Source organism: Ammodytes marinus (genome assembly GCF_949987685.1).
Source record: "Ammodytes marinus genome assembly, chromosome: 1".
In the NCBI taxonomy this organism is placed as follows: Eukaryota; Metazoa; Chordata; class Actinopteri; order Uranoscopiformes; family Ammodytidae; genus Ammodytes; species Ammodytes marinus.
The window spans coordinates 15843717-15861653 of record NC_137230.1 but is presented as its reverse complement, the minus strand read 5'-3'; the positions used below and the strand labels follow the sequence as shown (position 1 = coordinate 15861653).

At 39.2% G+C, this 17937-nt stretch overlaps 1 protein-coding gene across 3 annotated transcripts in view; it reads right to left on the bottom strand.

Moving 5' to 3' along the window:
• The window catches only part of znf609b (zinc finger protein 609b), a 140791-nt gene that overhangs the window by 16568 nt on the left and 106286 nt on the right, over window positions 1-17937 (bottom strand). For all 3 annotated transcript variants that reach the window (XM_080027310.1, XM_080027311.1, XM_080027312.1), the window contains exon 3: window positions 15681-15906. In XM_080027310.1, the coding sequence (XP_079883436.1) occupies window positions 15681-15906 (226 nt within the window). The remainder of the gene's footprint in view (window positions 1-15680; window positions 15907-17937) is intronic.

The window sequence follows — 17937 nt, the reverse complement described above, 5'->3', positions numbered from 1 at the left end:
AAAAGACAAAAACAACAAATGATGCTTTGCAGTTAGATTAATATAACTGTCTGAACTATGTGAGCAAAGAAAGCATTGCTCAAATGTGTCTTATGTTAGACAATTATACAAGTCAAGGGTCCTTTTTTATCTTCTTTACACAGTAAAGCCGTAGGGACAATATCACTGACTGATATCTTCTAAATGACTTGGAACAGACTGAACTCTAGTAAGTATTGTAGAGTCTGTACAAGATACTGCAGAATGTCTCACTAAGAATGATCACACTGAAGTAACTGGGGAATACTACTGAGCACCCTGTCCATTTGAATAAGCCATCTCACAGTACTGGCGATTTCCCCAAAGGAAGATTATTTTGAGGCAAATATTTACTTGCAGTCCTCCATCTCACTTTGCAGCCCAGAAATGTACGACCTTGGGGAGAATAGATCTACTAATACAGCCTCTTAAAAACAAGCAACAAGCTCCTGGATTTAACCAGAACAGTTCAGTTTGACAGACTGTAACTGAGTGAGCAAGAGAAGCTCCTTGACTTTATTGGTATTGCCACAATCTGTCACACTTAGAAGCTCCTGTGTTGCCATTTGGCTAGTGTGAACTTGGTAGTTCTTGTGTTAGCTACACAATCTGACCTGTGCTAAGTGCGATACCTGACCTCGCATTTGAAATCCAAAATTAGTGCCAGAGGATCAGGCAACTCTCTGTGTGTTTCTCGTCAAGAAACCAAATACTGTACATCTGGCAACAGCTTGCAGGTCATCAAAGGATGTCACAATCGAGAATTCAGATTGGTATAAAATTACTTCCCTAAATACAATTCATGTAAATGGGAAAAAACATAGCACAAAGTGGATGCTGTTGAAGGCCATTTTAAATGGACAGCATGATTGAGGCAGATGAATGATAATTTTGCCCATAAAGTCAAAAGTAAATCATCAACTAAAGAGCTTCAGAGGATTAGGAGCAGCGACCGTGCACAAAAGCATTCTGAATTTATTGCCCTCACCATCCCCCTCACTCCCCGGTGGTGACCTCAGCTTGCCACTTCAGCACTGCAGAGAAACTGGAGGCTGCAGCGGTCTAACTTATCTAATGGCACAGGAATGCTGGCTGGCAGCTTCCGTCCCTCTGAGCATTTTATTAGCTTAGAAAACCTCTCTTGCTCACCCTATTTTCCCTCTCTCCTTCACCCTCAACCTCATTTCCTCTTTTCAATGGTATAACCATCCCCGCCTCACAATCTTTTTTTCCCTCCCCCACGCAAGACACAGTTCAGACCTCATTTTTCTCTTGCTGCCTCTGGCATAAAGTGATTGTATAAGGCATTTATATATGTTTACAGGAACCTGCTGACACTTGGCCACAAGTCTCTTCCTTCACCCTGTGGCCTGAAAGCAAGAGTGCTTGGTCAAGGCTAGATCCAATTGAAAATGTCGTTTATGTGCTCGCAGGGTAATGGAGAGGTTCTCGAGTTCAGATTTCTGACACATTAAAAGAACACAGACCTTTTCTAAAACGCCTTCAACAGCCCGCCCCCCCAAGCTCTCCAAACACTCCAACACAAAATGGCTCTGGCAGCTGGTTGTGGCAGGATGTAAATCAAGGCAGGGCAAATTAATGAGTAGCCTTTCATGATGTGCAGGATATAGTCTTCCCTGCTTTCTTCAGCAGGGGGTTTCGAAAGGACACCGAAAAGACAGGAGCTGGTTTAAAATCTTAAATAGTTTTTTTAAATTAGTTTTTTGTCCCTTAACTGAATCCTCACTTCAGGTGTTCAACATTTTGGGAAATGCATTTTTTATAGCTTTTTTTGGTTTAATAGTTTAATAACAATATTTATACAATTCATATTTTCTTTAACATACTTCTAACACAAAGTGGTTTTTGGCATGAAAGCATTATATTTTAAATGCAATACTTCCGAGTAATAAAAGGTAATGTATTTCACAAAAATTGTGTAGAAGTGTAGTAGTACAAAATAAAGATCTTAGTTCTCAAAAAACCACAGAAATGCTTTCATTATCAAATATAATTAATCCTAATAAATATGCATTTAACTTGATTTTTCGACAATACAATAACCCACAACAACGAGTTAAAGTTAAAATATACTAGAAATGCAGATATCTATATTAGTATTTAAAACAAAGCCGACACTGATGCAGCTTTGGATCATCTCTAAATTATATTTGTTGACTTATCAAATATAGCTTCCGCTTGCATTTACCGAGGCTCAGCCAAGCTGAATGAAGAGCATCTCAAAAACCATCTTCAAACCACTGAAAAGTTTGTTTTTTCAACATAATTCAGGTCTGACCTTAGGCTCAGGTATAAAGACTTTCACAATTTCATTCTGAAAAAAATACCATGGGAAATTGGGTAAGAATCACCGTTCTGTGTTAGCCACAATCTGAATTCCCTTGCATTTCCCTCAACTACAAATCTATTTGTAATTAAAGCGATCAAACATCTCAATCATTAAGTACCATATCAGATGTAATGATTATACTTGGATACAAATACTGGGAATGTACATACAAAATGTGGACAGAGAACATTTGTAAATGGACATACACATTCCCCTTAACAAATAAATATGCTGCAAAATACCATAAAACATAGACCAATATCTTACATGTCTCTCCACATTTTATTGGACATGCCCATTTGTAGACTCAAAAAGCTAGTTGTCATGAGTTGTTTCCCTAATAGTGGCTTCCTTCTGGGCACTCTCCCATGTTAAATTTAAGGAACTCTGTAATCCTGTCACAGTGGTCCTTGGCTTCTGCGTCACCTCAGATCTCTGCCTCTGCAACACTTACTGTGAATGCTAATGAAGTAATTCCTTGGGCATGTGGGCCAACTCAAGGACATTCAAAGCTATTTGTATGCATTTTAACTCAAATGGGAATTGAGCTAAAAATAAACAAGACATGTTTACTAATGCCAACAGTTGCAGCACTCCATGTTTCATTCATTTTTTTTGACAAGCAAAATCTTGTATTACTTTGCTAAGGCATGAGTTAAAAGCATTTTTTTTACTGACCCCCAAGAGGTTGCATAAGAGCTCTGCAATTCAATTTCCAAGAAACAAAGTTCAACTCTGAAAAGTCAGATAATTCTAAACTAGTCAAAATAAAGACAGATATTTGAAAATAATCTGACATCATTACTATATTTTCTATTTGGTTATTTCCTGAAATGATTATTGATTATTTTCCAGAGATAAAAATGTATTCTGATCAAAGTGAATTGAAGTACAACAATCAAGTTCCACCCTACTGCACATAAACGTAAACATATTTTCTTATCAAACATACCCTTTTCATGCCAATTGTGCTACATTAAAAAGGTATGAGCAACTTTTAAATATTTCTGAAAAAGTCAATTTTTTTCCTCTGATCTTTAATCAGCTGTGTAAACCGCCTCTGTGAGGCTCTCGCCTCAGGTTGATCGAAAAGCTGCATTTCACCCATAAAGAAAGAATAAAGTCAAAACAGAGTTCTTAAAGATATCCACCCTGGAGGGCTTTTATTAAAAAATAATCTCTAATCTCTGTTTTCAACCGTTTTGTTGTATATGGTTATGGTAGGCCAAATATCTAACTCTAATGCACTTTTCTGTTTGCCAAATCGTATCGCGAATAGAATCTCTGTATTGAACAGGCAGATCCGTTTCAAATGATACAATTCTAAGTTGGGGACATCCCTTAATTATTCTAAGCAGTATCTACTTGTGACATCAATTACAACACACTATTTTTACTGTACCAACTAATAAAGTTTTTTCGATAGTTCATCTGAATTCACAGAATTGGCAACAATATAATTATTGGCAATATCACATAAATATGCTCAGGGATTTGCAAAAAAGATTCAATCAAGTTTCAATGCTGAGAGTCGAAAGCCATTTGAATGTGTCTGTGCTATTCCTAGTCCTTAGAACAACTTTCAAGCCGCTGGGACAAAAATGTCAACACCAAATCTGTCTAAACATGGAAAGCCCTTGACAAAACAACCCCAGCAAATTTCCCTGTGGCAGATCGCAAATTATACAAGAAGCTGAGAGGACTTTCTATGCATTATCATTTGGTTACACACGGGGAACTTAAATGTAAGGCTTTGTGTGAGCCTGTTCAAGATTTGTTTCGGGCGAAGAAACAGACTGATATGACTGATTTGGAGCAAACCCCAGTTACCATCCACCCCCCTCCTTTGTGTCAGCCTTATTAGGGTCACTAATGACAGTTGAGCGAAGCCCACATTACTGAGAGGAATTGGCCTGTAATTTTACCTCTCATTTCCTTTCAATGCTGTCAAACAACAAATGGCAGCCCTCCTTATGCACCAAAATCCACCACGTACATGTATAGGATTACTTGAACCAGAGGGTAATGTAAGGGGACAAATTAAGTCAGGAGTTAGTTGTCTGCTGCATGGATGACTGCTCTAAAACTCCCGTCCTCCCTTAAAACATTTCATGACTCATGAGGTTGCGGTGGGGTCAAAATATATCAGGTCCTCTGCTGCTGGTGAGGGCCATGGATTAACTGGCTGACCTCTGCTCTGCTTCAACTCAACAGGAATTCAGTGGGGTTAATGGCATTTTCACTCACTGACCTTGTCAAAACGCCTTTTGTTATCTTTGTAAACTGGAGATCCCTTCTGTCTAATGATTGGGTAGGAAATCATACAACTCTTCTCACAAATATCAAATGAAAGGTTTCCATTTTTCTTTAAATTATGTTTCTGTATAACCATGTCTTGATTAAAAGAAAATAATTATATGAACAATTACCAGCACCTGCAATTGTACACATTCGGATACTAAAGTAATTATTGACTGATTTTACAATCGTCTTTGTATCTGGCGAGAGCACAGCTCTTTTCTAATCCCAATTTTCTCTGCACAAAAAGCACCTCTCATCAAGGTTGCACATAGACAAGGAAGTGAGAACAATGAGAAAAACAGAGTCAGTTATCATTACGGAGAGAAGATAAAAGATAGCCGGGTGCTGCCATGAGCACTAACTGTAACATTGATAAATGAACCGTTTGAGCATTCAAGTGTCTGAGCATGTTTTCAACAGTCCATTTTAAGAGTGTTTCTGTACTCGTGGTGCATAAAATAAAGCTGAGCTTGTCCGGGAATGTCGATGTCAGAATACAAAGTCCTGAGACCGACCTTATCTTAAATCCTGGCAAGACAGGAATTTAGGACAAATTGTCACGTACAGCACTAGAAATGCTGGTTAGGCAATATAGTGGGATTAAGTACTTGTAGTATTTTTAAGTGGTATGTTAATGCAAGTAGCCTAATAGTGAAAGTTACATTGTAGTGCTCAAAGGATTGGTTGATTAACTCATCAGTTGATCAACATAAGATTAATTGTATTGGCCACTATTTTGATTCAATAACCGTGAGTAATTTCTAGGGCTGGCCCGAATACCATTTTTCAGGCTTCGAATATTCGTTGGTTTTTCCGAGCGAATATTCGAATATTCGTTCCAGAAAAACACACCATCAAAAAATACATTAAAAAAAAAAAAAAAAAAAAAAAATTTAAATATATATATATTTTTTTTTTACGTTTTATCCCTATTTACTCCCTGGAACCGATTTTGACAGTATCTGCATATTTTGTTGAAGATTTACGCGCTCGGAGGTGAAGTAATGGATGCGCTATGATGACACTTAGTGATGTAATATCCTCCTAAATGAGCAATACTACTACTACAACTACAATATTACTAACTTTTATATCCAAATATAAAATTATTTGATGACATTATATTGCAGTACTAGCTTCTTGCAAAACATTTAAAAAAAAAAAAAAATATATATATTAAAAAAAAAAAAAAAATTATTATTAAAAAAAAAAAAAAAAAAAAAAAAACGAAGCTCCGAATACTAATTTAAGCTCCGAATACTAATTTTCCGAACGAATATTCGAATATTCGAATAATTCGGGCCAGCCCTAGTAATTTCCCTTTGGGGAAGAATACAGTCCGTGCATGTCTATCTGTTTGTCTGAGTTTTCAAGTAAAAATGGCTTATACAATATTAGTAAGGCTATTTTCTCTTTAGTCTAAAATTTAAGTAAACTGAATATCTTTGGTCTTGGTATTCTGACACCAGTGACAGTTACAGTTGAACATTCCGTTGACACACTGGCACAGTTCCATAGCAGTTAAACTGATATTGTTGTATCCACCATTTTATCTGTGATCTGTGAGAAAGCAAATACTAACAGGACTCCTTAATCTACTCCCCAAACAAAACCTTGTCATAGCATTATATATGGCAATCTAATATTACTAACTGTTTTATTGTTGTAGATTCATATTTTTTAGCTTATACCTAGGGGGCAAAACCCTTTTTTTTAAAAAAACAGACATGGAGCGTTGTAAAAGGTTGTTCACCAGACATGATATCCAGGACCTTCCAGGATCCCAACCTGGGTGGACAACCTGGTCAACAAGCTGCTGGAAAGCTACAGGGGGCCGACATAGCAAATCAGAACCACTGTTTAAGCGAATGGGGGTGAATGGGGATGGGCTAATGGGGAATTTTTTAAACTTATAGATATCATTATGAAACTTTGCCAGTTGATTACTGACATTAAAACAACTAGGGGAGAACGGGGTAATTTGTCACATGGGTTGGTTGTCACAATCGTTATATCTCGGAACCAGAAGGCGCTGTCTATAAAATTTTGGTATGTAAATATCCAGAATTAGGATCAGAGGTCACCTACATAGTCTTCCTTGGAGTTAGACTGCTGAATTTGAGGTGAGACGACTGTTTGTGTTTTTCATGTCAAATTTAAAATATTTAGCTCCTCAGTATTTTTCTTCTAGGCTTTTACACACTGGGTTTATAACAAAACACTTGTTACCCATACAAAGTGTGAAGGGTAAACTATATTTTAGATTGTGGTTAGCAAGCTAATTAGTTGTCAGATGGTTGTTGGCCTTGATGCTAGCAAGAAATTCAAGTTGGGGTTGGTCGTCAAATTTTTTGGGGGGTTGGTTGTCACATGTTATCTCAAGGCTGCAGCCAGAAAAGGAACCCAATAACGAAATAAATTGTCAAGCTGTATCCTCACTGACACCCCAGAGAAGGAAAGAATAGAGCAGGAAAAGGCAGCTAGCATGCAAAAGAAAAAAGGGCAACAAAATCAAAACAACCCAGTGCATCCCAAACTAGACCAGCTGCCAAGGCTACAGTAAGTTATGTAGGCCTATTTGTCAACTTGACAATGCAATTAAACTTTAAAATTTAGTTCTACTTTCTTGCCTTCTTTTTAAGATTATTCCCATTAAGATAACATTGTGTGACAAACAACCCCATAGTGTTTGACAACCGACCCCTTGATGGGGTTGGTTGTCACAATGTGTAAGGGTGTCTTTGATGATTAATTTCTTCTTTATTACAATAAGATAGAAAAAGTGAGGGGTACATATTTCAAGCCAACACCTTAAGCTTCAATTTAATGTAGGAATGACTATTGAAAGATGTTTAGGTGATAAGCAATTCTCACTAGAGTAAAAAGTGTGCCTACTTACCCCGTTCTCCCCTACTTTAAAAAAAAAAAAGTTTGAATAAATATGAAAAATCATCAATATCTTACTAATGATGCGTACATTTGCATATCTGCAATGCCCCAAAATCTAGATGTTGGACAAAAGCAGAGTCAATTTGTTTTTAAATTTTGAAAACAAAACAAGTGTCCAACTGCCTGAAGCTTTTCCTAATCACGGTTCAAATTTGATCAATAACCCATAGAAAATGAATTTTTTACACTGTTTTTTCCAAGGGAATGTCTAGCCGTTTCCTAAAATACCAGCTGGAGACTCCAAAAGGACACGTTTGGTCCATGGCACATGAAATGTAACTGTGTAAAAAATTTATTTTCTATGGGTTATTGATCAAATTTTAACTGTGATTAGGAAAGGCTTCAGGCAGTTGGACACTTGTTTTGTTTTCAAAATTTAAAAACAAATTGACTTTGTTTTCTCCCAACATCTAGATTTTGGGGCTTTGCAGATATGCACATTTACGCATCATTAGTAAGATATTGATGATTTTTCATATTCATTTAACCCATTGATGACTATGGCAATCTAGGATGCATGTCCTTAATGCCTGAGGGTTTTCTGAAAAAATAGTACGAATTGTCAAGTCTACCAAAACCTTAATATCTAAGCCTGTGTAGCACATAGAAACATGAAATAAAATACATTTAAAAGTTAAGGTTCACAGGTTTTATTTAAACATGCTCCCTTAGCGCTTACAAACCAACGAATATTTCTAAAAATCGTCAAAATTAGATGAATTAGAAAATGTGTTGTGTGATTTTCGTCAGTAGTCTATAGTAGACCTTGATTCTGCGCACCAAACGCCACTAACTGTTCTGTCGCTGACATAGCCGGCGTTTTTTTTATTATTATTTTGTTTAATTTTTAATTTTTTAATTTTTTTGATTGACGTGATTTTCGGCAAACCACACAACTTTTGGGTGGTTACGTGGTCTTAAAAAAATCAACAAAACCCACCTCATGTGTAATTGAACCAATGACAGTGCATTCTATGCTGGGAATGCCATGAAAATTAGATAAAGTAATAATGCTGCGCGACGCAGCATCAGGCAGGAGAGCCAATGTGGCATCGTGCAGCAGCCGTCATCAATGGGTTAAACATTTTGGAAAATACTGTAATACAAAAAGTTGTTGTTTTAATGTCAGTAATCAACTGGCAAAGTTTCATAATGATATCTATAAGTTCAAAAAATTCCCCATTAGCCCATACCCATTCACCCCCATTCACTTAAACCAGGGGTTCTCAACCTTCTGCAAGCTGGGCCCCCCCAAAGCTGGGTCATTGCAGTTGGGCCCCCCCAGCGACCCTGACAACCCCCCCCCCACACACACACACACACCACCCTACACAGATAGATAGATAGATAGATAGATAGATAGATAGATAGATAGATAGATAGATAGATAGATAGATAGATAGATAGATAGATAGATAGATAGATAGATAGATAGATAGATAGATAATCTATCAATTATTGTTATTATCACAAGGGCTAGGCCAGTGGCGCACCTTTGAGTTGAACATTGGGTTTAGGGTTGGGGTCCGGAAATTTCTTATATTTTAACGTTAAATTCTGGTGCACTTTAAAAGCTAATTATGAGATTGTATCAATGTTTTTTTTTTTTAATCTCCTTAGAAGAGAAGAAAATAGTAGCCTAAATAGAACATACACAGAATAAATTCTACAATAGGTATACCTGTTATGAAAAATCTTCACAAAACAAAGTCTATGATCAATGGGAAACACTGCTGTCTGACAACCCAGTTCAGAGAATGTTTCAACTATTGAGTCTTGGATTTGGAAAGTGGCCAGATTTAGCTCAAAATGCTACCTGCGATTAATGTGCTGTGCAGCCTGAACGCGGAGTTGTGTGTGTCTCAGTGGCGATTCCAGGAAATTTTGACTGGGGGTGGCCAAGGTGGGCCACAGAGCTAGAGTGGGGTGGCCATCGCACCCCTGAATGAATAGCATGTGATATGCTGTACAACCAATTCAAAGATGATTTATAATCCCAAATGCCCAAATCATGTTAGTATCCATTGTAATGTTTGTCAGAAAACTAAACCCCTGAAGGGGGGTCTGGGGGCATCCCCCCCAGAAGATTTTTTGTGTTTTTAACATGTAATCTAAGCATTCTGGTGCATTCTGGCGAAGATAATAAAGGAAAAAGTCAATATTTATTTCAGTTCAGATGAATAGTAAAATTAGCAAGACAACATAACTTGCTAGCAGCCAGATGCCTAACAACTGGACAGAGGGACGGACGACAACTAGCTTTTGACAAAATATCTTGCTAAAAAAATAAACCTTTATTTATGAAATTCTGCCCTAAGAACATGTTACACTTGCTAACTACAAACTTACATTTTTTTATTCAGATTTCAAAAATCTGCTGGGACACGTGCCCATACACGTGCATGGGTGGCACGCATGTCACAAGCACACTTATGCTGTTTTCAAGACCTTTGCTGACCAGAGACCAGTTCTAGTGGCCACAGTCCTACCATTAATTCAGTACTTGAAAATTGCAAACTGATCTCATATCAGTGGATTGGAGTGTTTGTGTGATGAACTTGGCAAATACCTATCAAAAAAAGTTAAGAAAGAAAAAAAATACATATCATCTCTGAACTAGGCTACATATCAGGAAAAAAATTGAAATTACAAAAAAAAAAAAAAAAAAAATTAAGATTTTTTTTTTTTTTCATCCCCCTCGCGCCCCCCCGGTAGAGTGTCCGCGCCCCCCCGGGGGTGCGCGCCCCACCGGTTGAGAACCACTGACTTAAACAGTGGTTCTGATTTGCTATGTCGGCCCGCTGTAGCTTTCCAGCAGCTTGTTGACAAGGTTGTCCACCCAGGTTGTGATCGTGGAAGGTCCTAGATGTCATTTTTGGTGAACAACCTTTTACAACGCTCCATGTCCATAAAATCACTTTGCCCCCTGGGTATTAGTTTTCTGATAACCAAGCTAGCCCTTAAACTAACTTGCTGTTTGTGGCTAATATGTTGCTAATTCAATATTTAACGCAGTTGTTGATGCAGGGCTTACTGATGTGTTTTACTGTTCCAGTAAACTCCATGTGTACACTTGTACTATTAAGATTAGTTGTTTTGTTGTTCTTCATTTACTTGTTGGCTCAGTTTTTCAAGGATTAGTTAACCGCTAACCAAGCTAGGCATGTCACAAGTTATCTTTGGCAAATATGTTGCTAATTCACCATTCTATGTTACTGTTACTGTTTGGATAACAGTAGCATATTTTACTCTTACTGTGGAATCTAGGTGTAGGCTACTCACTATATCAATAACTGTTGTTCTCCTATTGGTAACTTCGGCTATACTGTTAATCTTTACCTTTGATACTGTAGGGTAACTAATTTGACGGTTAAATACTTTTGTAAATCTTTTTCTTAAATGTTCCGAACTTCCGATTCATTTTTGAAATACTTTCAATCTGTTCATCGTATCTCGTCTTTTTCTGCCTCGAAATCTCTAGAATTTCTAGATTTTATAGTTTCACAATATCTTGCAGTAAAGAACATATAGTAAAAAATCAAATACTCTGTAATAAAGTAATGTTTATCACTCATAGTTAAGGATTTAATTAGAATTTTAGAACTTTAAATGTGCCTTTTCTAAAAAGTTCAAGCTGTATTCCGGTTCATAAGAGGGAGAAGTGCAAAGTCACTGACAAGAATAACAGCCTGTGAGAAGGTCAATTCTCTCATACCACTGAGAGGCAAAGGAAGGGAGCATTAGTATGCTTTCCACATCGTAGCAGCATTATCAGCCGCATGCAGCAGTTTCTCCCTCCAGAAACACAAAAAAATAAGAAATCTGTATGTACTCATATATCAAAAAACATGTAACAAATATAAGAGCCAAAAAATAAACATTCCACATCTCAAAACCAATTTTACATGCATTTATAACTTTAAATAATTTGTAGTGGGGCAAGGAGCAGTTTCCTTAAATGCCATATGGGTAAATCTAAAATCTCTCTGTTAAAACAAACCCTGTGGTGTTTTTCGTTAAATGAGATGGTGCTGAGATTAAAAGACAGGTCTGCCAAAGGCGCATTACTCAAGCTCTCGTTGACGTGTATATAGCAAAGATGATATCTTATGACAACCACTGGCAAAGCCTACAATTCCTCCAGGCATATGATTTACATTTTAAGACCATTTAAGTGCTTGAAAAAATGCAGTTGTTGGCCAATATGAAAGGGAACCAAGTATCTCTTAAAGAGATTTGGGTTCACACAGGCGCCATCTTGGTAACACCACCCAGAGACTTGGCATTTATGAGCAACAAGATAAATCTCCTCCCTCTAAGAATGGCGAGCCATCTATATATCTTAATTTCCATGCAATGCGTACTTCAACCACAAATTTTGAAAATCTGGTGAAATCTTTACACAGGGGTGTTATTCCCTCTGGAAATTGGCCACTTCCACTCTAGTGAACACTGATGAGGGCAAAACTTGGCTTAGGCTGGAAAGTAAACATGGCTTAAGAACAAGCAAATGAAAAACTGCAAGGAAACAGAAAAGGGCATTTTTGTTATTTTCTTTTCATTAAAAACAGAAGTTGGTCTCCTATGACTGTATTCTCACTCTATCATCTTCTTGCTCATTGACCTGGCAGAGGGCTACAGGCCTCCTGACAATGCTCACTCTTATTTCAAGAACAGTTTCTATAGCGGGTTCACAGAGAGCGGCCACTGCTCGTTTTGTAAAAACATTTCAATGAGGCCACTGACAGGTGATCTTCAAAAGAGCAAGAAGCATAGCCGGCAAGTGAGCTACAGAGCCAAGTGCACCATTCATACAATATTCTACTTCCCAACTCCCTGACAGGGTTGGAGAAATTCAGAAAGAAAAAAAAGAAAAAATGTTTATACAGGAATATCCGTTTCACACTGACCTCTCTCCCATTCAGATGCCAAACAGCTTTTGACTCCTGTACTTAAGTCAATGCTTGCTACGGCTACAATGATGTTATGTGTGTTGCATAAATAATCCATGAGACAAACATCTTTATCACAAACAGCCTGTATTATTTATCTATTAGGGAGCTTAAGAAGCTGTGGACCTGCTTGAGGAATAGGCCTGCTGTGTACCAGAGGGTCGGTGTGTGTGAGGGAGGGATGTAGGTATGGAGGGGGGCACTGGCATGTAGCTGCAGTGTTTGTCCAAAGGGGCCCCTCTGTGTTCCCTCTACGCTAGAGAAGGAGCCAAGGCGTTCTGGGCTGCGTTTCAAGAGCAATAAACTTCTCCAGCATTTTAGAGATGACATTTGGAGGTATCAGCATGCTAAGCCTGGGAGCGGTTGGCCAAGCGTTCTGCCGACACGACCCTGGGAGCTGCCACTGCCTCATCTGCACTGAGGGGATTTGTGTTAATGCGGGGCCTTAAAATACCGTGGCTCCCTCCTCCTCATGTTTACGCGTCACTCACCGCTAGACTGACTGAATGACACAGACTCACTTTCTCTCAGCTCATATGTTCTTTTCTTTTTCCTAGATATGACTTAATGCATCACATTCTTATTAAAAAAAGGCTGCTAGATTGGGCTGCTACAACTGCTCTGATATTACCCAGGACGAAAAATGTGTTGGGCCTCATAAGATTAAATTCCTGTCAGCTTTGACCAAAGGTGCAGCTTCTGTGATCGCATTTTGTTAGGTGTTACTGGCTTCCTCTTCATCTGGTTCTTTCTCTGACACTGAGTCGGGTAAGGCACAGACAATTACTGGGAGCCTGTTGTTAATTTACTCCCACAAGGCCGAAAGGCGGAGGTGATGAAGCAGCTGTTGGTTGGCAGGCTAAATGAAACGAGCACACACACACAGTCAGTGCCTAAACAGCCCTGTATGAGACTTGTCAAGCAGAGAACTGGGGGACTGCTCAACTTCTCTGCTAATCAGCATGCCTTATAAATGTCTGTGGGGCCTGTGTTTGTTGCTCTTCCCTGGTACTCTGCCTGGATTTGCTTGATTTTATCATTTGGTCCTCATTTGTTCAGTTGCCCCACAATGAGAGAAGTCGGCCTTATAGTAGGGTAAAAACAGCAGAATGGCAGTGCAGTTTGAAGTAAGCAGCATCTGGGTCTCTTTCATTTTAAAACTAGCCAGTGGGCTTATACCATTTAAATGATGTAAAGGGAATAAAGACATTTGTGTTGTTTATTATAGTGAGTGAGCTACATGTAAAACAATTGAAGATATTAAGAATTTACTCCTTAGAAACTCAGGACCGATTCAATCTCAATTATAACAACTACACTGACGGCTGTTTAGGAAAGCTAAAACTAACAATTACGTATCTGTTTTTCAGGATTCAGGTACGGCATACATTTCAGCTACAACAGATTTCTAACCTATTATTAACCTATGATGCAAATACCCTTTTCATGTTTTTCAACATTAATATGGTGTGAGAAACAAGCTGTGGTGCAGAATAACTGAAGGCCATTTCATAATTGACTTTATCAAATATATGTTTTCATGTTTTATGAGACAATTTTCTAGACTGCCCTGATAGAGGTTTTGACCAAGAGAAGAAAAAAGGCTTTAAAAGAGAGCTAAGTGGTTTTGTTCCTGGAAACCCTACAGTCCCTTACAGCTCTGATAGCCATAACAACCTGTGTGCTACACCTGCAGAGTGCCCCCCTCCACCTCAACACATACCACTTTTGAAACCACTCAAAAGCTCCGACCAGCAATAGGAAGAATACAGAGCTCCATCAGTCCGACTACTACCTTTTCAGCCAGAATAGCAGCTTTAAGAGAGTGAGTGCAGGCAAAAGACAGATTTGTACGAGGGAAAAGGGAAGGGGGCATGGCGAGGGGGAGGGTCAATCACTCTGTGGGAGGCAGAGAATGAGGGAGCACAAACATAGTACTGGTGTTGGCTCTAAGCCATGTTTGTGTCACTAACAGAAGTAGCATTGTCTATCTCCCCCCTGCACCAACCCCCTGCCTTGCACTCGCTCTCTCCCAGTTTGCTTGGAAACAGAGTCAAGGGGGTGGTTGGATGCTTGGTAACAGAAAAGACTTGCAATAGAGAGGAACACAGGGGTGAATCAGACACAGCCCAGGGCTGGAGAAAAAATCAAAGAAAGGGAAAGACGGGGCGAAAAGCCATTCAATAGCAGGGACTGCGCTTTGGGAATGTTGATGAGGCTGGGAAATGTTTCTGTTTTGTCCCTCCAAGTGAAGCAGCAAGCAGCACTGTGGATGTGTGGGCGATTTGTACTCAGCATGCCCGCAGAGCAAGCTGAGCACGAGCTGCTTTGAAGATTAGGTGTTTGCACTATTTCACATGCACGACAGAAAAAGAGGGCAGTTTTTTAGACCCAGCAGAACCTGATAGTGCCAGTGATACATCTTAAAATTAAATAAGCTGAATGTGGTATCGATCAAAGGGAGGAAAAATTAGTCTAGGATTTCACACAGACGGCACCACAGAAAAGGAGCCAACTCTATTCCCAACTGGCAATCTCTTGAAAAAAATAAGCATTTTGTTATGAGGCATGTTGTTATTGTTGAGAGCATATATCTCTGTGCAACAAACTCCCGTCTGCATACTCGAAGGCAAAAACACAAATCAAGGCCATCTAAGAACTGCCTGCCAACTACTATTCTTGTTGGCAAGATCATGCAGCATGTGTGCTGTTAAAGCACGTGGTAGTACCACCACCAGCTCCTGAGGCATATCCAATTACATTTTAGCAGGCAAAATATGTATGGCAATGACAGCAAGACAATCACATATTATACGACAGAGGCTTCAATTAAGCCTTAACAAACCAATACCTCTTTGATGCAGTAATGCAACCACACTGGCTTTGTAAATAAAGCACAAAACCAAATATCCCACATGTTTGAAACTTATTTTTGTTATATGCCAAAATTAGAAAAACATTAGGAGTTAGAACAAGAAAATCAAGTCTGTTTTCAAGTCAATTAATCATATGGGTTTCGAAAATGGATCTGAATCAAACTGTGACACGATCATGAGATTCCCGATAATTGCCACCATTAGTCAACAGCACGTTAAAAAAACTTCACTTACCATCTTCAGTTTCCTGCCACACAATGCCTTCAAGATTAACACTGGTACCAGGCTCGCAGGGCCCCAAGCACTCAGGTTCGGTAGCCAGGGCCACATCGGATGTGTTCACCGCCACCGAGCGTGTGCGCACCATTATCTGCTCACACGGTGAGGAAATCTCACTGTTTCCTACCGTGGCCAGGAGGTGGAGGGGGGGAGGGGCTGGCGTGGAGACAGGAGATTCCATCTGTGGCGAGTTTGAAAAAGAGTAACACATGAGACACTTCAAAACTGTATGAACCCATACAGAGCAGATGTTAAGATACAGCCGTGGGATTCTTAAAATGAGGGAAAGTTGAAAAAGTGCAGAGTGTATGGAAGTCGTCACGAAACGCTAGCGTCTCTCGAAGACAATCTTAATCAGAAAAAGAGTGATGTAGCGCTTAGTGTTGTAATGTACTACTGTGTCTTTTCTCAACCGTAGAGGTGATTAGCAGGCAGGGGGAGGCAAGTGAACTGCTTTGCTTTTCTGTGGAAGGACATAATTAGTTATGCAGGATCGGTCAAACAATCCCTCCCCCGGCTTTTCCTCCTTCGCACAGCCGAGCGAGATCCATGACACCAAATCATCTCACTGGCTGATCACTCATTAATTCCCTCAATTAAAGAGCTAGTTGTGGCAGGGGAGCGGGCTGTGGAGGGTCAGTAATTGATTCCACCTGTTCTGACACACTGTGACAGAAGTGTAGAGACCGTGGGCCTACATGGAAAACGAAAATAAAAAGAACAGGACGGAAGGAAGATGATTAGAGCAACTGAGGGGAAGTGTGCAAGAAAATTGGCAGTAGAAATGTGCGTAGGCAGAAAAGAGACAGAGAGAGGAAGACTGATAGTGATTTACGGGCCACTGTGACACCAGGCTTAGTGGTCTTCATTCAGGGCAGTCGACATTAAAGCACTCCAAATCATTAGCGATGAACTGCAGGAGGAATGCCATACTGCAGTCTAAACCACACATTTATTAATTGGGCATAAACCGTCAGTGCGCAGAAATGGGCTGCCAGTGCTGGATTCAATTATTCTTAAAAGACACAGATACTTGACATATTTGATTATAAGGCTGTACACCCTTCAATAATTGTTCTAATCTGGTCCAGACTGAAATATGAAGTATTTGTACTGCATAACTTAATCGTTCCCAGAAGATGAAACCTAATGACTTTGCTGATCCCCCAAAAAAAATTCTAGCGCCACCAGATGTACAGCTGATTTATTACTAAGTTTTTATTTTATTAATTTTTTAATCTATCCAGTGTTTTGGGGTTTTATAATAGTTGCACACTTTGGCTTGCTATAACAATCTACTTTATTAACATAAATCTTACCGTGAAGACATAAAAGATAGATAAGCAGCACTGGAACTGTTTTCTCCATTTTAGATAAACTCTAAAAACATGTGTTTACGTGTTATGCTGACAACGTTTTGCTAAAGTTGAACGAATGGAATTTTATTATTCAAGAATGCTGTGATTGAATATGACTTTTAGAAAACAAATTGTTCAAGAGCAATACCAACATGAATTTTGCTGTGTGAAATAGATCAGTCAGCCACTGAATCAGAGATCTGAATCCGTGACGAGCTGAGTGCTTCAAAAAACCAAACATTAGTCCCAGATGAAATTCAATATTAGCTCAAGACTCGGCGTCACAGAGGCTTCATATTTCATGGTTCACAGAAATGAGCGTGGATGGCCCAGAGGAAGAGCAAATTAATGTGTGCAGAGAGCGAGCGAGTCATGCCTAAGGACGTCGTAATCACTGTGTGTCAGTTTCTGATGCATGATGTGGCCAAGCTGCAGGCCAGCTGTGTGAATGAGACAGGACAGGTAATCACCAGAGCTGTCACCACACACTGTGCCTGGGTCTTATGGAGACACAGAGAGCAGACAAGTCCAGACAACGAACACCTCCATCAGAGTGACAGCAAACAGTGAAAGGTGCAAACACGTTCATGCAGAGCCTTCTCTAAATTGACTTAACTCCTCAAACTGAAAACTATTTGTGTAGGCATTTTGAGACTTGACATTTTGGGTATATTTGTGACGGTTATGTGACATTAATGGCTAGGAGGAAGTAACTACCCTTTCTTCATGAACTTGTTAGCCCTCTATTATGACATTCTCATTATCAGTTTCCATCTCTCTTTTGGCAAGCTGGCAGAAGGCAGTGCTCCTCAATAAACTCTGAGCCCTATGAGTAAGTTTCATGCATAGGTGTA